General features: G+C 38.4%; 1 protein-coding gene and 1 long non-coding RNA gene across 10 annotated transcripts in view; one reads left to right on the plus strand and one right to left on the minus strand.

Annotated features, from left to right (window-relative positions):
* The window catches only part of BBX (BBX high mobility group box domain containing), a 268,781-nt gene that overhangs the window by 196,006 nt on the left and 45,113 nt on the right, over positions 1-27,662 (plus strand). For 8 of the 9 annotated variants that reach the window (XM_038582723.1, XM_038582722.1, XM_038582727.1 and 5 more), the window contains 3 exons: positions 10,109-10,189; positions 13,253-13,327; positions 21,459-21,539. In XM_038582723.1, coding sequence (XP_038438651.1) covers positions 10,109-10,189; positions 13,253-13,327; positions 21,459-21,539 — 237 coding nt within the window. The remainder of the gene's footprint in view (positions 1-10,108; positions 10,190-13,252; positions 13,328-21,458; positions 21,540-27,662) is intronic. The other variant, XM_038582728.1, reaches the window with a different exon arrangement.
* LOC119867321 lies at positions 1,735-25,730 on the minus strand. Its single transcript, XR_005383250.1, has 3 exons — positions 25,596-25,730; positions 15,461-15,558; positions 1,735-1,952 (listed from the first exon to the last, which is right to left on the minus strand). It is a non-coding gene; the product is annotated as an uncharacterized LOC119867321 (long non-coding RNA).

Raw genomic sequence — 27,662 nt, forward strand, 5'->3', positions numbered from 1 at the left:
CAAATGTAGTAAATACATACTTAAATTTTCCTAAGAAAATTATCCAGGTAATAAGGAGAGAGAGTTACAGAAATTCATACTGCTGACATTTGGAACAATTACTGTGATGTCTGTTTATAACTGTTAGGTAGGACCAGTCAAATAAAGTGACATTTTACAAAAATTCTGCCACAGAGAAAGTCTAATCATATCAGCTTTTTAAAATGCCATGATAGAATTCTTATTCTGAAATATTATTTTTAAAGGAAGGAGATTTTCCTTTATTCGTTAATGTGAAACCTAACTACATAGAAAAAAATCCTCAAAAGTCTATATTTTTAAATGTAGAAATTTTAATGTAGGTGGTAGTTTTTAAAAAAGAATTCTAGGAGCACTTGGGTGGCTCAGTGGTTGAGTGTCTGCCTTTGGCTCAGGTCATGATCCCAGGGTCCTGGTATCCCACAGGGAGCCTTCTTCTCCTTCTGCCTATGTCTCTGTGTCTCTCATGAATAAGTAAATAAAAAATCTTTAAAAAGAAAAACTCTAGAAGGCATAGAGATTTGCTGTAAATAATAAATAAAATATATCTGAATATCTTCTAATATTTAAAGTAATAAAATTCCAGATTAAAAGCTTCTGAAGGGGGCTGTTAGTAAACACATAATACAGAGAACAGCTTGGATCAGTATTGAAAAAGACCAAACTCAGTAGGGGAACTGAGTCAACACCAGAAAGTCGTCCTTACTGGAACAGGAGGAGGGATGGTTTGGGCAGTAATAGAAAATTTAAAAGAGTAATCAAAGCTGATGAAAAGGTTTGAAGGCATCAATATCTATTTAGTTGTGATGGAAGGTACGCTTTCAAGTGTGTGGGAAGTGTATTAGGTATTAGGTCTGTGATTTTAGAATGCTTTGTTCTTTTGTTGGAATCAATAGATAAGACTGTAGTGTTACAGTCAAGCCACTTTTTTCTTTGCCTTCCATTCTGTAAAATGGAGCTAATAATAATAATACCCCTTGCCTCTTAACTCCCAAGACATCTGTGAAGATTTTAAAAACCTGTAATTAAATTAAATTAATTTATTATATTTATTATATATAATATATAATATAATTGAAATTAAAACCTGTAAGGCAATTTCATCTCTCCTGAAGAGCATTCCTGCAGGTACCTGGTATTATTACCCTAGGTTATTCTAGGCATTTCATACCTAACTTGACAGCTTAAATTTTATCAGGCATCAGTCCTACAGGACATTGTGTGCATTCTTGGCAGCACATGGATGTGGACGCATGCACATACACATACACAGCTCCTTGTCCATTGAAAACTTGTAGGAAATTGCGGTTGTAATTTATTCTCTATCTCCAGGTGCTCAAGAAGAAGACAACTTTTTAAAACCTGGGAGAAATTACTGTGTAGGAAGTGGCTTCACCAGAAGAGCTGAGTTAGCATGAAAGTTAATGGAGAAGATGCTAGCAAATGGTGGCACACCTCCTTTATTAAGGGACCATACAGGTCATATGTAAGAATTGAACAGTATAGGAAGTGTGCCATCTTTTCACACATTCAATCATATGACAAGTATTTCTCTAATGCTTACTATGTGCCAGTGCTTACTATGTTCCCTGTTGTGTCAGGGAACAAACCCAGACACAAGTCTCTGCCTTCGTGGAGCTGATGATGTAATAAGGTACAGGGTTTTTTTATTTATTTATTTTTAAGATTTTTATTAATTTATTCATGAGATACAGAGAGAGAGAGAGAGGCAGAGGGAGAAGCAGGCTCCTTGTGGGGAGCCCAATGTGGGACTCGATCCCAGGACCCTGGGATCATGCCCTGAGCCAAAGGAAGATGCTCAACCACTGAGCTACTCAGGCATTCCAGGTACAGGGTTTTGTACTGAGCAAATTCTTCACAGTTTACTTCTGACTTCAAAGGAGATTTCGTTGATTTTGTTGATCGCCATCTGCCTGTTCAAAAGTAAAACGGTTCATATTTCTATATGACTGAAATTTGAAAACATTTCATTCCCAGTACCGTTCTTAAATGCATTACCTAAGAGTAACTCTTGATCTTCACAACAACATTATGAGTTAAATCTTCCTTGCTTCATAAGTAAAGGTTAAACCGTTAAGTGAGGAAGTGGGAGCAGAGGAGTTGTGTAGCTCCAAGTGCAGAACTGGGATTTGAACCCAGGCCTAGCTTCAGTCTCCATGCGGTATCCAAGGGCCTTTGTGGTTCAGCCCCCACCGACCTGACCTCAACTCCCCTTCTCCCTTCTCCTGTGTGGGCCTGTTCTTTACTGGGGCATGTGTCGGCCTGTTCTTTACTGGGGCATGTCATGAGTCTTTCTGGGCGCTGAACACAGTAAGAGGAATCAAATTTGGCTTTCTGTGCTAAGCACTTACACAGATTATCTCATTTCATCCTCCATCATGCCCTTTGAGGTTGGTTTATGATTATTTATCATTTTTATCCCCATTTCATAAAGGAGGATAACCTCTCTAGAGGAGAGAGGTTACATAGCCTCTCCAAGGTCATAGAGTGAGAAAGTCCTAGTGTTAGGATTTACATTATCAGTAAGACTTCGGGCAACAGTAGGCTATTAGTAATTAAGGTTTTGTGGAGGCGAAAGTTACAGATGATTTTTTATTAAGGTTGGCTCTCCCAACCCTCGTATTGTTCAAGGACCAAGTATATTTGTTAAATGAATGAAAGATTATATCCATATTTTAAACACTGAGGGTTTTTTTGTTTGTTTTTTGTTGTTGTTGTTTTAAAGATTTTGTTTATTTATTCGTGAGAGACACAGAGAGGCAGAGACACAGGTAGAGGGAGAAGCAGGCTCCCTGCAAGGAGCCCGATATGGGACTCGATCCCAGATCCCAGGATCACGCCCTGAGCCAAAGGCAGACGCTCAACCACTGAGCCACCCAGGTGTCCCTAAGCACTGAGTTTTAAGTGTTTTTAAAACATACCGATTTTGGTAAAATTGGAAGTTTTCACGTGTACGTATTATAATTTCTGACATCAGTGAACTAGGGGAAATTATTTTCCTGCCTGTTGGTACATTTGAGCTCGTTTGATATGTGCCTTTCTTAGGCTACTAATTTGTCTATTCCGCTCTGCTTATATCCATTGGATTCTACTCCTGCCCAACTCTTACCCCATCCCATCAAAGCTTTTGTTCCCTTCTCACAGGTTCTATAACTTCTAAACATACCTCATAAGGAGATACACATTATATTTAAATTTTACATTAAATAGCAAATGGGATTTTTGAGCTTTCTTTCTTTCTAGGTGAAGTCACTGTTCACTACCCATTTTGGCGAGAGCTGTTATCCAGCCCAGCCTCATCCACTTGTCAGCAGTGTGGGCCTCAAGGCCCAGAGAATCCACTGCTTTTACCCAGCTTGACTCATAAGCATCTCTCCTTGCTGAGTTCCCAGGCCACACTGCTCAAGATAGTGATGGGCTCTCCAGTCTCCCAGAGATGGTTTGGAAGGGGTGGCAGGGAAGGTGGGCTTGCAAGTGAGCTAGGATAGAAAGAGGGTAGAGAACAACAGGGTAAACGAGAAGGGGGGTGGTGCTGCTGTGCTGTTGCTGAGATTGTGTTTTTATACACTATTGTGTTCTGTCTCCACATTGCCCAGTGAAGAAGGCAGAGTGGCCTTGTAACCTATGTTGTCATGTGAGGAACCAGAGGCAGAAGGGCGCTGTGAGTTTGTCTCAGCTGCTGTGGCAGGTGTAGAAGTGACCTGGAGTCCATTCTGGACGTCCACACTAGTGCCTTGCCACATGGCTTATAATGACAGGAGAACTTCACTTGTGATGCAGGAGCACCCTGGCGGCCCTGGTGCCCTGAACAGAAGAACCACAGACTCACTGTTCCTTTCAGCCAGGTGACATGTACTCTCATTTTGGGGAGCGTGCGAGTCAATGCCATGTCACTTGGTTAAGCTCCAAGAGTAGCCCAGTACTCTATTCTCAGCTGTGCTTTTGTCCTGGTGTCAGCTGGCCAAGTGCTGTGCTTCACTATTCAGATTCTCTTCAACCTAATTTAGGTTTAATTAAGGGTGGCTTTATTTTAATCCTTAAAAACATTTTGAAGGACTAATGTGGATATAATATGCTTACATTTAATTCACCTGTGTTTTAAGTGCAAGTCCATTTCAGAGCTTCATTTAACATCTCATATTAAATGCAAATTAAATCATCACTCAGGTACTCTGTTATAGAAGGATACTTGGCAAAACTGCCAATTGTAGGAAAGACCGGGTCAGGCTGAGCAAGAGTGAGAATCAGTTCACTGGCCCTTGGCATCACAAGGGATCTTTACACTTGAACTCTGAAATGGAATCCTCTCCTCCCAAACTCTCTCCTCCCGTAGAAGACAACCCCTCCCCTCAAGCCTTCCTTAGTCAAATTCCCTCTTGTAGTAAAAGGCTTTAACCAACCTTAGAAACCCTGGCCTTGTCCAGCCCCTTTTCTTCAGCCCTGACATCCTTCCAGGCAATTACTAGGACCTGGCAAATAGCATCTCTGATTTAATTGGGGCCCCTCCTCTCAGCCGGTTTTTTTTTTTTTTTTTTTTTTGTTTTTTAACCTTCTAATTGGTCGCCTGCCTCCAGTCAATTCTCAGCCAAGGTCATCCTGCACTCCACTGACAGAATTATCTAACTACCTATCTCTCATCACGCTGCTCCTCTGAGTGAAAACCTTGGCTGGCTCCCCATTGCCTTCAGCCTCATTTTCAATAACCGAGAATTCAAATTTCTCTCTGTTGCATTCATCTCCCACTACCCTCCCAGGCTTCTCTTCATCCACACTGAGAAAGTCCTTATCTCTCAAACACACAGGGCATCTGTCTCCATATTTTTCCTCCTGCTGTTGCCATGTCATTCATTTGCTCATGTGTGGTGTTTTTCTCCTAGGTGTAGCTCAGACATTATTGTCTTAATAACTTCCGCCTGTCCCACCCAGAAGGAGTGAAAGCTGCTGCTCTGGCCTCACAGGCCTAGCACGGCCACTGTGCCTTGCCTGTGCGCTTACATCTTACGTGTGTAGCTGTCCCCTGCACTTGGATTGCAAGCTACTTTTTTTTTCTTTTTGGATTGCAAGCTACTTAAGGGCCAGACACATTCCCTTAGCTTATCATTTTATTCCCTGGCACAAAATGTATGCAAGTGGAATGTAAGCTGCTTAGAACTGTGAGCAGTCTTTATGGCTGGCACATAGTAGGTTTTTATTGAATATTATGTTGAAGGAGTATCAACATATGTTTGAAATAGCAAGGGCTGAAATATATAGCTCACATAGAACCAATGCACTTTTACCCCTTTTGTTGATTGTATGTTTATCAGAATCCAGTTGTATGTGGCTGCAGCCCTGCACCTTATGAGGTAGGAACAGGCTATTGCTAATACCTAGCTTTCCAAAACACTTCTAGTGCATCTGTCGAACTGGTGTGATTTTGTTTTATATCGGGAGGCTGGATCACATGTCTGTGTCTTCCATTTGCACAATGTGAAGTGTGCTTGTGGGAAAAGATACTACTTTGTTGTAATTCTTAATTATGTTAATAATTCCTCATTCTTGGCTACTGAGAATTATAGCTAAATCAAAGGGAAGATTAGATTTAAGAGACCTTAACAAAACTTTGCTTTAAAAAAAAAAAAAAATCCCTCTAGCTGTTTGTTTCTTGGGCAGATAGCTACACCTAGTGGCTTTATGGATTATTTCAGAGACTCTGGGAACAACTTTTGGGTTTTTTTTTTTTTTTCCCCTCCCTTTATTTAACCTCTGCTTATTTGGTATCTTTTCTTTCTTCTTAATTAATGAAGAGATATCTTTGACTCTTGTGTGTTCTGCTGTATTTAGAAAGTAAGCCAGCCATAGGAATGGAGATTGAGGAATTGATATTTATCCATAGAAAGCATGCCCCATTTAATAAGTAATTTGGAGTACTGTAAATACAAATAGCAAGGTGATAAGATCTGGGACCCTCTGACTGGTACTTAAATAGGAGCCTTTTGTACAAAATATACTCTTAACTTTTATGTGGATATACCCTCTGATTTTTTTTTTTTTTTTTTTACCAAATGTGTATATTTATTAGTATATGCACAAATGTACATTTCTGCATTGGATGCCTTAATTTGTCAAGCACACAAGAATGAATTCTGTATACATACATTTTCCATGTCATTGTGCCATATTTACCTCTTGAGATTTTGGTGGAAATATGCCTAGCATGCATCACAGGCGTTTCTGCCTTTTAATAAAGGCTATATTTTATAATTATCCTTACCTTGACAACTTAGAACCATAGTTATAAATATTAATTACTGCAGTGAACTGAAGCCTTCAGGAGAAACTTTGAGACTCTTTGCTCTAATTTCTTTTAGATGGACTACAGTAGTTTATAAGACATTTGTGTCTTCCGTTCTTAACAGTTTTTCTATCTTCTCCCTGCTTTTGCTGCTGGTATTGTTTCTTTTCCAACCCTCTTCCTAATATCTTCATTCATGGCCCCTTCTGATTTGTGGCTTCTAATTCTGCTATGGACTAGAGATGCAGGTAACCACATGGCTCAGTAGGAACCCAGTTCTCCTGGCTCCTAATTTTGTGCTGTTTCCCTTACAGTCCACTGAAAATATATGCTAAATCCACAGTACTTTAAAGTTAAGAGTAATTCGATTTTTGAGAGACATCTTACAGAGTAATATGCATAGCTTTCCTGATTCTGTTACTTCTACTTTAACATTGGTTAGTCTTTGTTGTGTAATTCCTTGTCAATTCATTGAGAGTTTTTGTATCCATACATACACAGAATCAAGTCCGTCAACAGATACTCATTGTACATCTACTATGTTTTAGGTGCGTGGTGAGCACAAACATGCATATACGGAGTTCTTTGATTTCACAGTCCAAAAAACATAACATGCGGAGGATTACAGTTGCCTTGAATAATTACTTATATTTCAATTCACTATTCAAAAAGAAAGTTGTATTTATGACCATCCATTATAATGATTTGCAGAGGGTCTCACTTAACTTTTAAAACTTTGTGATGTGTAGTGATGGCCAAATAATCTATAAACAGCACTTGAAGAAAAGTTGACTTCTTACCATTCATATGAACTCCTAGGATAACTCATCGCCTTATAAATGGTAACTTTCTCATATATCATAAAATACCTATCATGAAATACCATATTCATGAAGAATATATAGACTTCATGCAGTATAGCTACCCCAAATATACTTGATTCCAGCTATCTTGTATAGATTATGTCACATGTATAACCTGTGTTACTGAATTTTAAGACATTTTATAAAAATTAATTTAATCCTAGGCCTGATTTTGAATAAAATTTTGATTATTTACCAAGATATCTAGGAGCTAAACATAAAGATTTTCTTTGTAAACCAAGAACAGTATTGATTTTTCTTCATCATTCTTAAATAAAGCTATATTTTGTTCAAGTATTCCTTCAATGAAGGACTTCTTTGTGGCTAGTAATTTCAGAATTCATTGGCCTTCTCTTTAGTGCATTTTGTGTCTCCTTGGCTTCAAATTCTTGGGAAGCAAATAAAAACACCATTGGTCCATTTGACATACAGTCAGGTGACAGACAGATTGTCACTGGAAGAAGGTGGCCATTACTCTTTCAAATACAAAGGTGACAATTAAGATTTCAAATGCTGGTCTACGGCCATACCACCCTGAACGCGCCCGATCTCGTCAAATGCTGGTTCCTGCCCATTGACCCATGACAGTGTTAGAGAAACCCATCTTCACTATCTAACAAAGGGGTTCAGTGAGAAGCTCCGTTTTTAGGAACAAAATCTGGGTGACTGTCAGCTGTTTCCATAGGCTTCAAACACCTAACATAATCATATGCAACTATTAAAATTACATTGGAAAAGTTTTAATAACACAGGAAAAATCATGTATTGTTTTAAAAAAACATTCTTTAACTATGGTGCAGTGTCTCATTTTTGATGAAAAATTATCTTACACAACTGGGAGAATATATATATATATGTATGTATGTATGTATGTATTAGCAGTGCTTATCTCTTGCAGATAGCATCATAGATGACTTTCTTCTGTATTTTGGTTTTTATATTTTTTCCAGATTTGCAACAGTGAACTTGGACTATTTTATTGTCAGAAACATGTTATTTAAAACTATTTTTAGAGGGATCCCTGGGTGGCGCAGTGGTTTGGCACCTGCCTTTGGTCCAGGGCGCGATCCTGGAGATCCGGGATCGAATCCCACGTCGGGCTCCCGGTGCATGGAGCCGGCTTCTCCCTCTGCCTGTGTCTCTGCCTCTCTCTCTCTCTCTCTCTGTGACTATCATAAATAAATAAAAAATAAAAAAAAATAAAACTATTTTTAGAGACACCTGGGTGGCTCAATGGTTGAGTGTCTGCTTTCAACCCAGGGCGTGACCCTGGGGTCCTGGGATCGAGTCCTGCATCAGGCTCCCTCTGCAGGGAGCCTGCTCCTCCCTTTTCCTGCTTCTCCCTCTGCCTGTATCCATGCCTCTCTCTCTCTATGTCTCTCATGAATAAATAAGTAAAATCTTTAAAAAAAAAAAAGGCAGAACTATTTTTAACTTGTTTTTCCTCTATAGTAAAAGATAACTTTTTCCTTCAGACTTACTTTTTTTTTTTTTTTTTTACACATTTTTTTAAAATTTATTTATGATAGTCACAGAGAGAGAGAGAGGCAGAGACACAGGCAGAGGGAGAAGCAGGCTCCATGCACTGGGAGCCCGATGTGGGATTCGATCCCGGGTCTCCAGGATCGCGCCCTGGGCCAAAGGCAGGCGCCAAACCGCTGCGCCACCCAGGGATCCCATCCTTCAGACTTTCTAACCTTGTCATTTAGAAAAGGGGGAGAGGATTTAGAAGACATGTCAACTTTATTTTAGTTTATTTAAAAAATGCTCGTTGACATTGTGAGCAGGCAGTGTTGAGCCCTTTTTATTAAACAGAGCTACTGGAAGAAGACAGACAAGAAACAAATGTTTATGTCTCGTGGTGATAAATAAGAATAAGGGGATTATTGGATGTTAGTTAGGGAGGGGAGGTGTCATTTAAGTTCCTTCATCTGTAGAAGGGTCAGATCAGAGGAATAACAATATCCTCTCAATATTCTGTGACTCTCACAACTTTTGAATTATAGTTGGCTTCCTAAGTGATTATGTCACCCAAATGCAGATAGAGGTCAGTTTTAGCAATGAGATAAGAAAAGGAAGTGTGTGTCCTGACAACAGTACTTGATTAATTAATAGCAAGAATTTCTTTTAATCCAGTGGTATTTCTATAACTGTTGTTAATAATGAAGATCTCAAAGGAAGATTGTAGAGCACTAAATGTTTACCAACATAGTGAATAGTGCAAAAGAAAACATGTTATAAAAGAAATTATTCTTAGGTAAATACTAACTTTTCTATGATTAGGATTTGTGTATAAACACATGAATACCTAGAAAACAAGAATTTGAATTTAGTTTTGTTTTCCCAAAGGTTTATATTATCAGATCCCATTTGTGTTTTCATGTAGTTGGATAATATAAAATACTGGGGAAACAGAAATGAAAGAAGTAGCTAAATTTTGCAAGTGGTAGAAAGCCAAAAGATCAGATGGCCATCATTGTAGAAATTTCTCTTCAATTGAGCTTAACTTTTGTAAAATGCATTGTTTTGTCCATCTCCTGCTTTTTATTCAATAATTTAACTGTTGGATGACACTTTGTGTAACTTTGTGAACTATAACTACTCTTTTGTCATAGTTTGCCTCAAGTAAGGAAATGAAAACTGTTCTCTCCTCAGATAGGAATGTTTGAGGGACACCTGGGTAGCTCAGTGGTTGAGCATCTGCCTTTGGCCCAGGTTGTGATCCCAGAGTCCTGGGATCAAGTCCTGCATCAGGCTTCCTGCAGGGAGCCTGCTTCTCCCTTTGCCTATGTCTCTGCCTTTTTCTTGTGTCTCTCATCAATAAATAAAACTTAAAAAAGAAAAAAGAAAAAGGAATGTTTGAGGTGGCATTTGTCATCTCTTGTCTTCCAGAAACTATCCGTGTGCCTCATACCATCTTTCTTCATTTCAGATATCCTCTGGCACTTGTAGGCAGGATGTTTCGGAATCTCCTGAATTACGTCAGAAGTCCCCATTATTTCAGTTTGCTGAGGTAATATATTACAATTTATATTTAATGAGATTGTAATGTGAGTTTAAATTTAGGCTGATGGCAGTAACTTAAAGCAATGAAGAATTCTCCTTAGCTCACTTAACCATAAATGGGAAGATAGAATCAAATTTTGGAAAAGGTATTTTGGAGCTCCACAGTCTCTTAATTAAAGAATAACTATATTTATAGAAGCCTGTTATTAAGTCATAGTAAATATTGTTACATTTAAACTGCATCACTAATTTTTGTTCACGGGTAGTAAAGTTAGGAATACAATTGAATTACTGTTAGAACTTAGTCATTTATTAGCTGTTAATTTATCAGGCGTTAAATCAGAAGATGGAATCAACTCATGGGTATTGGCTATACATTGCATTCCTTTTTTTTAATACACTTTGCTCTTAATTGAATATTAGTGTGCATTTGGCATTTTTCAAAGTCTTATATTTTGTGTCAAACCTGCTTGACTCGATATGTTTCTAACATTGCTTCAGAGATGATGTAGGAAAGCATGTTATCCTTAACATCAAGTCCATAAGGTTAAGACTGCTTCTCAAAATATCTTCATTTACCCTAGAACTCAATATGGAGCCATCATTGATTAATTTTTTTTAAAACCGTAACCCAGGCGGTCATGTCTTGATCATTTTAATTCTTTTACTAGTCCTTCTTTTGCACTGTCATCCTTCCTAAATTTGCCATTGTGTTAGGCTTTGTACAAAGAGAGCATATTTTTATTTTCAGATTTTTTTTTTTCCTCTCTAGTAGCCTTTCTTGTTGGTCTCAGCAGTTCATTGGCAAAACTACTCTTCACAAATGCAGAGGCCATTCCTTTTAAGACATTGTTTATAATGTGTAAATGCTTTGCTGATATCATGAGAACGTCATAATACATATTTGCTCACATATTCTTTATCTATCACTTTCCTTTCTGCCTGTGTGAGATATGCTTGTGAATACAATTGTTTTGTATATTGTTTCCTTAAGAATTTAATGTCACAGAGGATTTACTCTGCACTCAAATTTTGAACAGTGGTTACAGATACAGAGGTATTAAATAATGTTGGTCCCAACTTTGAAAGCAGATATGCTCAACCAGTGATCCTTGAACCTCTAAAGATCTAATGAAAACCCTAAAATTCCATGTGAAATTTTGGGTGTATTGGCATATGTACATTTATGTGGGTTCTATAGCACACCTAAGATTCCAAAGAGATATCCCCTAACTGTGCTTTTATATAAATGATCCCCATCCCTAATCTGATATTTCATCAGGAGATCCCTATTCATGTGATTAACTGAGTATCTGTTTAACCCAATATTAATTTATAAGTAAATCTTTTTGTTTAGAAACTTGTGAATTAAAAAAAAAAATCTAGATGGTTAATGCCAGTGGTTCTCTTCATTCATTGTCTTATTTAATCCTCAAAGGAAAATATAGGATAGGCAATTCCCCTTACATAAACTGGTTATTTTCTTTAACTTTTAGAGAGGAGTCATAGGAATAAAAAATGCTATCTGAAGTAAAACCCACCTCGTTCCTCAGGAAAATTCTTGTGGATTCATATTTGCAATATGTCACACTTATACATGCTGCTCCTTTGAAATAATAGGTTTCATGGTCTGACCAAGAAGAATATAATTTTACCTTCAAATGTCTTTAAAACACATGGTTAAATTTTATTCATTCACAATGGTCTGTTTATATCTAGCTTGTTAAATAGGATCTGTATCTTTTTTTTCCTTTTACTAATATTTATTCTAAAGATGCTTATATGTCTAATTATAGTGGCATTAAAGTTTTCTTAATGGTTTCAGCAGTGAATAAAGTCAATAATTCCATCAGTCTCTTTACTAATTCTTTCTCATCCCTAAACATTACTTTGATACTGTATCACTGACTGCCTCCATGGTTTTTCTAACCAGCTTAATTTAATTAAGGTGAAAAAAATGACTCCTCTGATTGAAGAGTTATGATTAAGGTGCATCTGTTGCTTAGTAAGTACCCTTTGATGGAGTTGGTGAGCATAGTTAATTGAAGAAAAATACTTTTATGGGACTGGGAATGGGCTGAATTCGTAATGCCCAGGCTTTGCTCTTGTGGCTCGCTTTTCCACTATTTTGTAGCTGGATAGAAGTCTTTTTCGCTTCAGAACCAAAATTAATAACTGACCTTGTTCTCAAAAGATCTTTGAAAAGTACTTCCATGGGGCCATCAGAGCAAACTTTTAATGAGGCTGCCATAATGGCCAAGGGGAAATGAAAACCCTAGTTGAACCAACTGTGGTATGGTGGAGAACCCTCTATCCACTGTCAGATACCTGAAGAATGATAGTGAGAGAGAGAGAGAGAGAGAGAGAGAGAGAAAGAGAGAGAGAATGCATGCATGGTGTTACAAAAGAAATGCTATTTTTATGCAGTGAATAATTTATTGAGTTCTGGTGCTACGCCAGGCAGTGTATTCTGTAGCTTTTCTTTTCACCATAATCCTGTAAAATGGAGATTATTCTCTTCATCATTATCATCAATTTATAGTTGGGAAAAATAGGCCTCAGAAAGATTAGCTGAGCTGCCCAAGGTCAGGTAGCTAGTGAGTAGTAAGCTAAGATTCAGTCCCAGATACCCTGAGCCATATCCATATGCTTCTCCAGCAGTGTTTCCCAGCTGCCTGGAAGCAGAGAACAGCTTGTAGGGAGTGGTGTAGGAAAGAGAGAGTAGCTCACTTTTCTTGCAGCTTCCAGCTTTTAATAATATTTTAAAAAATATATCGAAATAAAGCAGTTCATCTCAAGTCTCCTCAGTGGCTGTTTGCAGCATACCTGATACCCTAGAAGAGACATGGCAAATGAGCCAAACTTGGTGTTTTGTTCTTCCAGTCATCTGTTTTTAGAAGAATGGCCTTTGTCTTCCCTAATCATTTACACTGTTCTTCTAAAAGGCATTAAGGGTGATGATTCATGTCGTAATTTTTATCATTGTCTACAGTGGAAATATTTGGCGGAATCTATTAGTCTGATATGGGAAAATGTCCTTGTGCATTAAAAATTACTTGTTGCCTTTCAGATATCTTCAAGTACATCCCACCCTGAGACTCCTTCAAAACAGTGTCAAGCATCAGCCTTGTTTCAGTTTGCAGAGGTATTCTTTTTTTTTTTTTTTAATGATTATTGGGCTCAGAAACTTACTGAGCTCAGGAAATATCAGAATAGAGTTTTAATAACATACAGTGAACTTTAGGCATGCCTCTTGCCATTACGAAAATAATGCGCATAAGGGAATAGTTAATGCTTTTTGCTGCCTTTGCTATAATCATAGTCAGATCGGCCCCATATTTTGTATTCATTTTATAAGCATTCATTAAGGAGTTCATTTAGAATAGGCACTTTCCAGTAATTCATTTGTTTCATTTTACCTTGTTTTTAATTTATTTTAGAAGCTTTGAAAAAACTGCTGTCCACATGAAGGCCATAGGATTCCAATTTATTAAATGTTTCCAATAGTGAAATTAGATGCTGTGATTTATGAATAACTCAAAGTGGCTGCAGTGAATACAACCTGTTAAATCATCAGTACTTAGCTTTCAATGTGATGTAGCTTTCGCCAGCATTTTTATTAGTGTTTAATCCCAGGCTTAGATCAGGTCAATTCTTGCAGGATCTCAGATTTCTTTGGTTTGTCAGCCAGAGAGAGAGCACACACTAGAGAGTGCTTACTTAGTTGGTGCAAAGACGCACATTTGATATGCTTGATTTTTGCCACAAAATCCCTGGCCTAAGCCATATGCTGCTCATTTCTAATGAGCACTGTATGACAAATAATGAAATGTATACGGGTCATGAATATAAAGTTGGTGTCTGCTTTAAGTCTTTCCCCTTCTTCCTTTTTCAGTAATTCCAACCAAAAATACATATTATAAACTAAGCAGTTTTTTAAAGGGTTGAGAGAAAATGACAGGCAGGACTATTCTGTTTAATATTGATGTATTGAATCATTTTGATTCATTTGAATAAAGAGTGCTGCATAAATGAAATGTAAAATGATATCCTTTTGGCAGGAGAAAACCCAGCATCTTACTTTGGAAATGAGGAAAAATTACTTTCAGGTTTTACATTAAAAAAAGAAATACTGCTGCTTCTCAGGACACTTGTGTCAACCACTGTGACTTTATACCACCAATCGCCCTGCTTATCTTTTAGGGGTCTCTGCTACAGGGTTTGCTTTAGTTGCTGAGGGCTATTCTATAAAACTGGTAACAAAACTACCACCATTTATGAAGAACAATTTGCTTGATGAATCTGAATAAATTAAGATTTTATTATAATTTGTCATTATGATAAGCAGACTGTTCTTTCCAGTCTGGGGAATTGTTTTAATACTTCCTTGCTTTCTTCCAGTTGGTGACTTTCATTTATTTGATACTAGCAATTTTTTTAAGAGTAAAAGAAGAATTTTGGTATGTTGACTAAGTTGGTTTTTAATCTTGATACCTGAGCCAGCTGCATGAAACTTTTTAGAAATACTTTATTTTCCTCAAAACAATGTATTTGCCATATATTCTGTTTGATTAAATTCTCCACTCTGTAGCAGGAATATTAGAAAGGTAGTGGCTCATCTTTAACACACCTGATCTATATTAACTACCAAGAGTATCCAGCTTCATTTCAAATGTCAGTATGGGATATCACAGCTGGTGTTTCCAATAGTTATCTCCATTCAGAGCGTGATTGTTATTTAAATGATATTATTACCATATTTATGAAGAGGTCCTGAAGCCTGGGCAGCTCTGAGGGACCAGTTTGATGATGTAACAGTGACTGTCCTGTGATTCTAGAGAATGAGATCTGAGCCTCTCTTAAACAGATTAATGCTTCCTTGCTGCTCAGTATGCTCACTCCTTAAAGTATGAGAGGTTTTTTTTCTAGGAAAGAAAAGAACCTTTTCTCACTTGAGACTTGTGCAGGGTAATGTTTGCAGATTTCACTCCTCTGCTCGGTAGCACTGGTCTTCTGAGGGTTTTGGGGTTTTATCATGAGACATATATAGGATTTGAGAGAGCTTTAAAAAATTGATAATCTGAAAATTATTAGAGCTGTTTCAAGACCTCATAACAGAGGAAGGCATGTGTGGTGGAAAAACCAAAATAGAGTGTTTGCCTTAGAATCAAATGTAATTTCCACTATCAACTCAGTATATGGTTTCTCCTAGTTATATTTTGCATAGATTGATAATATGAGCCCTTTTCATTCCTAAGCAAATCAAATAATTACATACTTGGTTATTGTGGTGTTTCTCCCCATCGGATAGGGGCCCCCAGATGTGGGGCAATGATTTAGTAAAAGCTGGTGGCATGGGCGGTGACAAGAATTCACCTGAGGCAGAACAAAGGGGATAGAAGTTTAAGAAATAGATGGCAAGAGAGGCAGGGGGCAGGGGCTGTTTTTTTGGTTTGGGCTTTTTTTATTTTTATTTTTAAATTAAAAAAAATAAAATTTTAAAATTTAAATTCACTTAATTAACATATAATATTAGTTTCAGAGGTAGAGGTCAGTGTTAACCCAGTACTTGTTACATCACATGCCCTCCTTAATGCCCATCACCCAGTTACCCCATCTGCCCACCCACTTCCCTTCCAGCAACCCTCAGTTTGTTTCCTGTAGTTAAAAGAGTCTCATATGATTGTCTCTCTCTCTGGTTTCACCTTATTTTTTCTCTCTTCCTCTATGATCTTCTGTTTTGTTTCTTAAATTCCACATACGAGTGAGATCATATGATAATTATCTTTCTCTGTTTAACTTATTTCACTTAGCATAGTACCCTCTAGTTCCATCCACATCATTGCAAATGGCAAGATTTCATTTTTTTTCTGATGGCTGAGTAGTATTCTATTGTCTGTTTTGTTTTTTTTTAAAGAGGGAAGGTGAGGAGGTATGGGGACATACGGAATTCTCCCTATTTGAGGAGATTACAGGTACACTGTGCCTAGATGTAAGTAGCTCATTGGTCAGTTAGGGCCTATGGATATCTTGAGGTTGGGTACCCCCAAGGGCCAGTCTATATTCAGCCAAGTAGTTGCTGTGGGCCCTTTCTACAGTCCATCGCTTAAAGCCTGTTTGCCTAAAAGTGGCCTCTGCAGTTATTAATTATAACTGTTACATGTGATTATATAAGAGAAGTACACGATTCTCTAAGGATATATAACTTCTCTAGTCACTTGTCTCAGCTGGCCCAAGAGAGAACCCTAAGTTTCAATCTCTGCCATCTTAGGATCTGACCGTGTTGTCATTTGACTCTGGTTTACTCAAAGGCAAACAAGAGCTAACTGGATGAACTAATAAAATTACATACTGAAATCTGCTATGCGCACATGTATTGCAATAGAAATAGAATAGGCTGTAATTACTAACTATAATCATATCCCTAAAGCTGTTATCATTATTCCATAGAACACCCATCACCTTTGAGAAAACACAAAGACTCTTGAAATTCTTGTTTTAATTAGTCTACAGCAGAGGTTCTCAAACTCTAAAATGCACTGGAGTCCCCTCAAAGGCTTGTTCAAACACAGATTGCTGGACCTCACTCCCAGGGTTTCTGATTTACTGAGCCTGGCACGGGGCCTGGGTATTTGCATTTCTAACAAAGTTTCCTATTAGGAAATCACAGTTTGAGGCCACTTTTCTGTAGTTTATAATTGTTACCGTGAATTATTAACTCGTCTTTGTTAAGGCACTTCCTAGTATCTCTGGGGCCTCATAGGGAAGGGATGAAGTGAAAAGGAGGATGAACACTAGTCTCAGCCAACTTCTACTCCTCTCTTTTCAGAAGGATTTCAGTCCTATTAATGTATGCTTAGAGAAAAGTGAATGTTTCTGTGATTTAGGAGACAATTTACTATTTAAAAATGGTTAGCTTTATAATATTATTTTAAGGTCAGACATGCAAATTCTTAGGGACCATTCCTGCTAATTTGATTTACAAACATTCATAACTCTAGGGAAGAGATTAGCTAGATTTTCTCCTGGCAATGAGTCATTTATTGTGTAAAATAGCTATCCTAGAAATACCTGTTTTAAGAAATCATAAGCCCCGGGCATTTCTGTAACTCGAAGTTGTTTTTTCTTTCATACCAAGCCCTGGTGCCCTGCCTTGCAAGCTAAGAAAGATGTTTCTTTTTCTTAACCAAGTCTGAGTTTCGAAGTTAACCAACTTGGAACTATTAAAAGTGAATAAAGAACATTTTGTTTGTAGATTCCCCATGAAAGTTTATGTTTAAAGGGAAAAAATATATCTGCTTTGCAAGATCTAGGAAGCAATATAGAGTGCATAGCCTGTCCCAGGCCCTTGTCCCTCCCATTTCTGTCTGTCTCCACTCCTTACTGATAATCACAATTCATCTAAATGCAACTTGGCCCATCTGAAGAGCCATCACTCTGTTTCCAGGCTCTGATCCATTACATTGGTCAGAATGAGTTTCCTCTCTGCATCTTTTGTTGTTTACAGGTAGAGTGACACACCCATCACATTTTAGATCTCATTTACTAAAGACTAATGACCACATGTAATGCCAGAAGGGAGCTATTGTCTTCTATTATTTAACAAGTCTGAAATCCATGACCGGTTCACATACTCTTTCTGTTGGCATGGCTAACTCTTACACCTAAAATAGATCTTTGCATTGAAACATTACATATTTTTGTTGAAGACAGAGAACTAATCTGGATGATTTGGAACAATAAATTTGGACATTAAAACTTCCCTTAGAAAGTATTTACTATGCCAATATAAATACAGCTATAATCTCACCAAATTTAAGGCATTGCCACAATTGGATATAAGCAATAGGTACAAATTTAAAGCATTCATTTTCATGATGAACTGTTCAATATGTTGCAGAATATTACACTCGACAAAAGCTGTATACTCACACTGCAGCTAATCAGTGTGAAAGTATTATGTGTTTTATTAGACGCATTAATATTTCTTTTAAGGTAAGAAAGACCAATCATCCCATACTGTTCACTTTTTTTTTTTAATTTTTATTATTTGTTCAGTAATTATCAGTCATTTCCTCCCAGGCTGCATGTTTTATGATTCCCCTCATAATTACAAAAGACTTCCACTATTACCTAATTTGCTTTTGATCTTTACTACCTCCTTCCTTGATGTGGCTCCCCTACCTCAGGCGGCTATAAAATTATCACTTTAACATCCAGGGTGATCATTTTTCTTAGCATTTTTGTTGTACTTCACATCCTATTCCACCCACTCTGTTTATCGAACAGTACATACAAGGCAAAGGAGAGACTATGGTAGAGTTAACAGATTGGCAAGTGACATCCAATTTGAGGAAAATAAAAAACAAAGCCAAGAATGTACTATGCAGTATGGGCCACAAATGTTCCCTACCCGGAAGTGTAACGTAATGCACACATCCCTCCACCAGCTGACCAGACATTGAATATCACACTAACGGTATTGTTCTTACTTGAAAGGCTGTGTAAGTCTCTTAAATAGGGAAAAAAAAAAATGGGAACGAGCAGTGATATAATAAATTGGTATTGTACAAGCTCTAATGAAGCCATCAGGAGTGATCAGATTTATCAGAGAGAATGTACAAATAAAAAAGGAGAAGGTCCTAAGACAAAACCTTGAGGAGAAACATTTAAGGGCACGCCAGAGAAAAGAGAACAAGGAGTGGCGGGTGCGGTGGGTCGGAGGAAAACAAGGATCCTTTAGCCATGGAAGCCCATAGAAGAGTTTCTCAAAAAAAATGGTCAGCCACATCGAATGTTCCCAAGAAATCACCACAGTCCTTCCAGGAAAATTGCATTGGTAAGGCAATTCAGGAAATGTTGGGCTACTAAAACACATTGACCCTACCCCACACAAGCTCCTTTGGAAATCTTCCTTATACCTACAGATAGGTAAAACTCCTCCCCTGGGTGATGAGGGAACTAGTCTTACTAGACACAGGTGGTGGTTCCTTTTGAGCAGGTAAAGAACCATGCTCAAGCCTCAACTCAGACCTCTATGCATGAATTCAGGTGTCAGATGGTGCAGTCCCACATTCGTCACTGAGCCCCATAGTTGGCCATGCACAGGATGCGTAGTAATGAACAAACATACCTACTGTCAAGGAGCGTAAACCTACAGCAACAAAAGCGACAGCAGAGAGAACCAGTGGAAGAACCAGATCCACACCCCATGCACCCCATCGTGGCTTAGAGCAGCGCTACCAGTGATTCTTGAGAGTATCATGTGATTATATGACAGATTTAATATTCTACAGATTATGGAATGTCATAATTATCCTCCAACATTGCAATTTTTAATTCCATTCCAATTTCAGTATGTAAGTAATTTTTAGAACTCTACTAAAAGAGTTTATGTTTGTGTTACTAATGATAAATTCTTGTTAATAATTGCACCATTTATTGAGAGCTTAATATGAGCTCAGCACTGTGCCAGACTCTTCATTAACATAAAATCTAATCTTCACAGCAGTAATATGGGGCAGGTATTACTGTTTCTATTTTGAAGATGAGCTAAATGAGACACAAAATCTTGATTATTTCCTAAAGTCAACACAGCAAAAAGTAATGAAGGCATGTCTGTCTGACACAAAGGTCATGTTCGTTCTTTTTATACAACCTTGGTTTAAGACACTGACATCTGGGGACACCTGGGTGGCTTAGTGGTTGAGCATCCCACCTTTGGCTCAGGTCATGATCCCGAGGTCCTGGGATTGAGTCTGCCATCAGGCTCCCCACAAGGAACCTGCTTCTCCCTCTGCCTTCGTGTCTGCCTCTCTCTGTCTCTCCTGAATAAATAAATAGAATCTTAAAAAAAAAAAAAGAAAAAAGAAAAAAGACATCTGTGCTCAGTACTTCATTCCCTAAAGTCATTGTTCATTTCTCTTGGTTTAATGATAAGGTAATTAAATTCAACTTCTAGAAAAAGTAGATATGGAACATATCAGAGAAAATTTAGCGAGAAGAAAATGTTCCAGACTTCAGGAAGATTGAGCCCCATTTAGTTAATTTTCTAAAGGAGAAGTGATTGGGATGAATAGCAAATAACTGTTGAGAATGATGGCACCTATGATGAAAAAGTGCTTAAAAGTTCTGTAAGCTACACCCTTCTAAATGGCCCAGGTAGCTTATTAAATATTTGCTTCTACAAAGGCCTCTTATTCAGCAGGGATTCTAAGGAAAATCCTGTTAGCAGCAAGCACCCAGTCTCTCCTGGCGCTGCCAGCATCTCAGAATTCCCTGTGGGAGTTGGGGTCACCTGTAAGGATGCAGTCGCCAGACAGAGCTGCCTCCTAAACTGAGAGCTACCTGTCTTAAATTGAGAAAGAATTCAGAATCGCGAAGACAATGAAAAGCTTACACCATAGCTAGCTGCTCTAATGATGACAGACCTTCTCCAGGAAAAGAATACTTTGTAAAGATCCTTAAGAATGTGTGTCCTCAGCTTTTTTTACTGAGTGAGGCTAGAAATTGAAAATGAAGTTTTCACCTAAAAATGAAAAAGGACAATGGAGTTCATTGCTATCAGGGCCCAGCTGCTGTTTGACCACATTTGCAGAAGAGCGTGCAGTCAGTGTAATGCTGTATATGCCGATGTGCCTCAACATAGGCCTTAACTGTAAGGCTTATTTTAGATTTGTGGTCTCGATTGTCAATCTTTGTGTATGCTTTAGAGCATTCTCTCTAAGCCAGGGCCAGTGTTCTTTATAAAACCCTTAGCTTCTCCAGCTCCTGCCATATTACCCTAGTACGTTTATATTGGATTCTCAAAAAAAGTATTTGTTGACTGACAGTGTTATGTTCCCTAAATATTTTAGAGATCCCAAATATATTCCTTTAAAAAAAATAATAAAACCCAACTTGCTGCTTTTGGTACATACAAAAGGACTCTAAATCTCTTGTGTTTGGCCAGCCCATGAATTGGTGTTTATATATAACTGGAAATGCATATCTTGTGTTAAGGTTGTGGAGTTAAATTCAAAGCTTGGAGTATACAAGATAATACTCTTGTCATTAAACCGCTATCCAAGCCACACCTGGTTTTTGTTACAATATTTGAGGTGGTTTACTAAAATCAGTTCCAAAAATTATCCCAAATATGACATATTTGAAGTTACTTAGTACTTAGGAGCAATGATGTTCTCAAAATTAAAGAAAGTTCCTGAGTGCATATAAATAGGAAGCAAAGATTCTGTTAACATAATTAATACTCTTTATCTGAATTGTTTTCCATATAGATTTCTTCAAACACTTCGCAGTTGGGTGGTGCTGAACCTGTGAAACGCTGTGGGAAGTCTGCACTCTTTCAACTGGCAGAGGCAAGTTTCTAACAATATGTAGAGATAAGATCTGAAGAGGTGGAAACCACAAAAAAGTTCACCATAACAGTTAAACTGTGCCATCTCACCCGTGATCAGAAAGTGTGTTGTTGTATCTAATTTTCAACCATGAGAGGGTTAGCCTTTAATTTAGGAAGAAAGGAGTTTTGCTACGAAAAGTCAGTAAGCCCTGGAAAAGGGCACTCAGGGAAATGGCAAAATCTTTTTTCACAGGTAGTATTGTAAAATAAGGTCAGTTTTTGTCTTAGATTGGTAAGCTAAGTCCAGCCTAAACCTAGAAGAACGCCCGGAGTCATTTTTCTCTTCTCGGGTTCTCTTATAGCATCTGTAAATTCCTAGAAGACACTACTTTTAAACCAGGTGGTTGATGGTTTAACTTGTTGGGTTTTTTGTTTTGGTTTTGGTTTTTGTATGTGTGTGTGAAGAACTCTAAATGTCTTAAAATCTAGTTTTGTAACACCTATCAGTTGTGCACTTGATATGACATGGGTATAAAATACTGCTGTTCCTTTGGCAAAGTAGAAAATGTACTTTCATATGAGAGCCCTTGCTTGGTGGGGGTGGGTTGGCGAGAAAGGTGCCAGAAGCAGTTGTTGCTAGGGTTGGCAGGGACCTTGGTTTTCTCTGCCTACCTGTGACTGCTCTGCCTTTCTTCTGTGAAAGAAATGTCTTTAGCACTAGGACACAATAATAGCAGTTTTCTCTTTGGGTGAGACAAATTAGGAGGCACAAAGTGGGTGACCAATATCTCTTATATTGAATTTTTTTCTTTTCTCTCATTTTTCTGGCTTCCTTCCAATGAGTTCCTTCTGAGATTTTTTGTGAGTGATAGGATTCTTTTTATAAAGCCTTTTGTAGTTTATTAAATTTAATGGGACAACCTATCATTTTCTAAATTTTATGGTAGCTTAATATCATAAATCTAGGAGTTTTAAATATGTTTAAATTAAGTTTTTTAAGTCTAGCCAGATCCACATTAGAAATAGAGAAATACACAGGCCTGAAATAGTAAAATATATAAACAGTGGAACAAATGAACCCTTTGTTGTCTGACATTAAGCTGACATGCTTCTTATAAGACAAAATCAGACCCAGATAGAGGGCTAAAAATGACTAGAAAACTTCCAAAGTCGATGTGCCTCAACATAGGCCTTAACTGTTATTTTAAAAAGAGAGCATCATTTTAAAAAGAGAATCATTTTAAAAAGAACTGAATGAGTCAGTGGCAAAGTACTACTTGAGATAGAACTGAAATGGTAAAGATCTGTCAACAAGTGTGCCTTGGGCAAACAAATCTTAGTAAACAGAGAAATAATGAGGTCATGAATTTAGTATTTTTAAGACCCCATACATTGTCAAGACAATGTATCTGAAAGAAGTGACTATTTTTCTTGAATAACACGAACGTATGGCTCTCTTCATTTCCCTGTTTGTGTGTGTGTGTGCACACACCTGCATATATGCATGCACACCTGCACACACATGTGCACGCTTATATATGTTCATAACAACACTAAATTGTAAAACAAGCTAACTCATATTAATATATCTTTATCGAACAGTTTTATATTAGAAATGTATGGACCTTTGAGGTACTTTGCTGTGGAGGGCGCTAGAGAGAGGATTTTTTTTTTTTTTTTCATTTTCTTTCTTTGGTATAACAGTTATATATATGTAAAAAAAGGATTCCCTATTAAATCAGAGCTCATTAAAAAGAACATTCTTCTAATTTGTAGGGATGCATCCCAAATATGAAACAGATGCTATGGTTTAACAGATGTTTGAATGCTGGTATCATAATTTTAAAGGGGTAAAATGACTGCAATAAGCCTATTCCAATTATAGCAAATCAGCTTATACTCAGACTTGGTTTCTTTTAACATCTGAGTAAAAATATATGCTTTTGATAAAACAGGGTTGCTAAAAAATAATTTACCAAGAAAATCTCACATTATTATTTGCACTACATGAATATGATGCCATAATGCTAATAGACTGTGTTTTAGAATAACATTCTAAATCCTTCCCAGTTTCTAATTAAACATAAATATGTGCACAATGGATTAATCAGCATCTCCAAATAATCACCAGTAGAAATATGCTTCCTCAATTTTTTTTTATTCCATGTGTATTTGATATTCATTTTTCTTGAACTGAACATAATATTTAATTATTTCGGGTGCCTCTTTAAACAAGTATAACAGGATATGGAGGAGGATTTTTCCTGTTGCTTGGAATTGGTGCTATTGTCTGAAATATGAAAGAACAGCTTTAAATTCACAAACATCAAAGGGAAATCCACCAGGAAGCCACCTTCAGTTTGGGCCAGATCCTTCTCTTGAGATTTATAAAGAGATGGTCTAATCCACCTACTATCCCATATACCACTTCGGGGTTTCTCCTTTTGTTGCCATCCTAACTCCCAATTCATCAGTGGGATAGGGGCTCTCAAAGATTATCCAGTCATCCGGAATATTTTGGCCTTTCTCCCTATCCCAAAGAGGAAAGGAAGGAAGTGCTTTCCACTCTTCATCCCTACCCCCTGTCAAGCAAAGTGAAGGCAGCTCTAAGATAACCTTTGTTAAAGATGGAGGGCTATCTGCAAGAGGTATCTATCTTCTCATTCTTTGGTGAAACAAGAAATGTTTTAGACATGGACTTAACTGCTGTGCCCTTCACCTGACTGACGAGGGAAGGAGAGAACTGGAGGACATTGGCTACATGGAGAGGTCTGGAATGGCCTGCTGTACTTTCCGGTTTGGCATTGTAAAGATGCATTAGTTTTCACAGGTGAAGTGGACAAATAAAAGCAGTTCAGTATCATCGGGCAAGAAGCCATGAGACAGTCATGGGGGGAGGGCTTGGCAGAGAGCAGGCCTGGGACAGTCTCTGACATCAGGAAGTATGCAACAGAGACAGCTTTGCTCAGGACACTGATGAGCTCCCATGAGTAAGAGTGATGTTTCCACCAGTACAGCTGTCCTAGTACTAAAATGCTACCATTGTTAGTAATAAAAACTGTGACCCAAACCCCCTTGCTGTGGCATCCCTGGGCTCTCCTGATCCTTTCAGCAACTAGAGGACACAGCAAGGGGCCTGCAAGACCCAGTTCCAGCCCCTGGACTGCATCCCTTCTGATCAGTTGGCACCCTTACGTCTTTAATATTTTGTATACCATCCCTGCCCTTGGCATCCCCTGACAAGGTCTGTTCAGCCTTACATAGAGTTAGCAGGAACAGATTGAAAAAAAAAAAAAAAAAAAGACAGACCTAACCATGGGCAGGTGGTTTTGCCTCCACCATGTTTCTGCTGTCCTCTACCGCAGAAACTTCAGGCATTGTGAAGGGAAGGGCCAGCAACCAGCCCAGGAACGAACCCCTCGCCCTACCCCACCTCCCTTCCAGGGGCTGACACGGGAGGAGGGCTGAATAAGGAGACCTCCCAAAGATACAGGAGCTGTTGCTTGCATGAAATGTCTTGCTGGTGAAAAGCAAGAAACATTTTGGGCCTGCACTTACTGTTGTGCCCTACACCCACTTGGGCAGGCAGAAAGAAAATTGGAGGAAGTTGGCAGCAGACACAAAGAGACTTGGATTGGCCTGCACTCAGTCTTGGCATTGTAAGGACCCCTTCTATTTCCTGAGACCCTGTAGCCAGGAGATGCCCCGGGGAAGGCCCTGTTTCAGGCATTTGATTGGCATTTTAAACTGGGTGGATTTTTAATAGCTGAAAGTGACCTGAAAATTCTGGGATGTGTTCCAGGTATTTTTTAGGAATCTACTCCAGTTAGGAAGGGAATTGGCATAGTGCTGCTAGGTCAGGGAATTGAGAAGAAAATACAGTCCTTAATGTTTGGACCTCCATGAGGTTCGTAGTGTTCAGTTAATCAGTTGCTTAATCTGTGCAGGTACTATAATGCATTTCATTTTGAAATTAATTAGGTCAGGTCATACAAAGAATAGCAAACCATCCCCCTGGAGGTCATTGTATATTATAGTTGCTATATAGTTGGAGGACACACAGAGACATCCTTACCTGTGCGTTTTAGTAAAATTGTACACTTGAAGATCCCTGGTATCAAAATTGCTTAGTATGTATAATAAGATGCGCAGTTGATTCATTTATCCCAACAATAATTGTTGAGGACCTATTCCATGCCAGTAACAGTGAAGCTGCTGAAGTTAACCTGCATACGGATGTACAAATAATGTTTATTGTGATGCGATGAGCTGTGAACTTCTAAGATCAGGTGCACCTCCAGGTGCAGTTTTGGTGTTTTAGAGCACCGCTAGAGACCGGAACGTATGCCTCAAAATAGCAGTCTTTGTTTTCTTCTGTTTTTCTGAAATAGTTTTATGTGTTCTTTAAAATAGATTCTAAATTTTAATAGCAGATGGTAAGTTGTATTATCTCACCTAAGATAACGACTTTATTACCTGCTATGTGGTAGGCACTTTTCCTAGTACTTTATATGTACTCATTGAATATTCACACCTGTCTTCCGAGATAGGTACCATCATCATTCCTCTGACACATTAGGAAACCAAAGGGCAGAGAGGTTTTGTGACTTGCCCAAGGTCAAGTGGACAGGAAGTTAGAGCCTCCATAGAAACCGGGCAGTCTGTCTCCACAGCCCAGACTCGTCGCACACTGGGCTACTCTGTCACCTTGATTTAGATGAATGTGAAAGACTCTGCAAGTTGCTTGTTATAGGACTTTGCGTATTATAGAAGGCTCTATGGAAGACAGCTTACTCCTACACATATGTGTATGGCTGAATAAGATGACAGATTTTTCAAGACTACTGTCAAAGAAATGGAGCTGATATTTCCTTTTTAAAAAGTGTCTGTACTTTTGAAACTGCCAAGATACATCTTACACCCTTAAATAAGTAAGTGCCTGTTTGTGAATATACTTTGGAAGATATTGTGAGGAAATTATGGTGTACGACTCCTGTCCTCCAAGAACTTATTCTCCAGTTGCAGAGAGATAAGATATAAAAATTTAAGGGTTGAGAAATAAATGTGCAAATGGTTTCACGGGGAACTGTGCAGTGAAATGACAAAGCTCTACTTGAGTGATGAATGATACACAAAGTGAATGTGTGAAGCCCAGAAAGAGAGGAATTAATAATAGCAAAAGTGTTGTGGAAACCGAGCCCAGAGACAGAGCACAAAGTTGGTTCTTGAGGAAGGAGTATTAGAATCCAGGGGTTGAAACTAGCAGCCTTTGGGGCCACATTTAACTTGTAGAGATGTTTTTTTCAGCCCACAATATGTTGACCTGTATCGCATTTTACATTTGAATTTAGTGGTTAATATTTTAAAAGTAGAGATTTCAAATACATATGTATGTCTGACTTCTCATGAAGATTTGTAGAATCTGGAGACACTGGTCCAGCCTTCTTACATGAGAACAATTGGTCAGAGCCTTTCCCTTCTGAGGCCAGCAGTCACTGCCAGTATCCACTTAACTTTGTGCCTCTACCTCTTTTGTACCTAAGCTCCCGTATACAGTGCAGATTGTGACCTGCATGATTACATGGAGAGATGGGAGAGGTACAGCAGAGGGATAAAGGGATAAAGATGGGTGGATGACACCAACTAAATCAGACAGGCAGGAGTAGGGGCTGTGTGTGTAGGAGATGTATGGAAGGTGGAGTGTGGCCATGGTCAGATTGGGAGACTGTTCAGCGTGAAGCAAGAAAACTTGTGCTTGAAGATAGTGACGATTTGGGGTAAAGGCAAGCAGAAGGCAGACTTCCCTGGCAGCTGTGTATAGAATGGAGTAGAGAACTTCTGAGGACAGCTAGGTGTAAGAAGACAAGAGCCAGGATTGGGAAGGGGTGGGCTGGCAGTGGGAACAGGAGGTAAAGACAGACACCAGGGAGGTTGTGGGGGATGTAGTTGGATCCATGATTGGGTCGATGTGAGAGGCAAAGGGAAAGGGGAGCTGGAGATGACCCCAGCTCTGAACCTGAATGATGGAAGAAGAATGGCAGCCCAGAGCACTGCTTCTGGAAGCCTGGATGTTTGTGAACAAAGAGCCCTATTAGCAGAAAAGACATGAAAGATGCTGAGGGTAGGGACAACTCAAGAAATC

Source organism: Canis lupus, chromosome 33 (assembly GCF_011100685.1).
Source record: "Canis lupus familiaris isolate Mischka breed German Shepherd chromosome 33, alternate assembly UU_Cfam_GSD_1.0, whole genome shotgun sequence".
Lineage (NCBI taxonomy): Eukaryota > Metazoa > Chordata > Mammalia > Carnivora > Canidae > Canis > Canis lupus.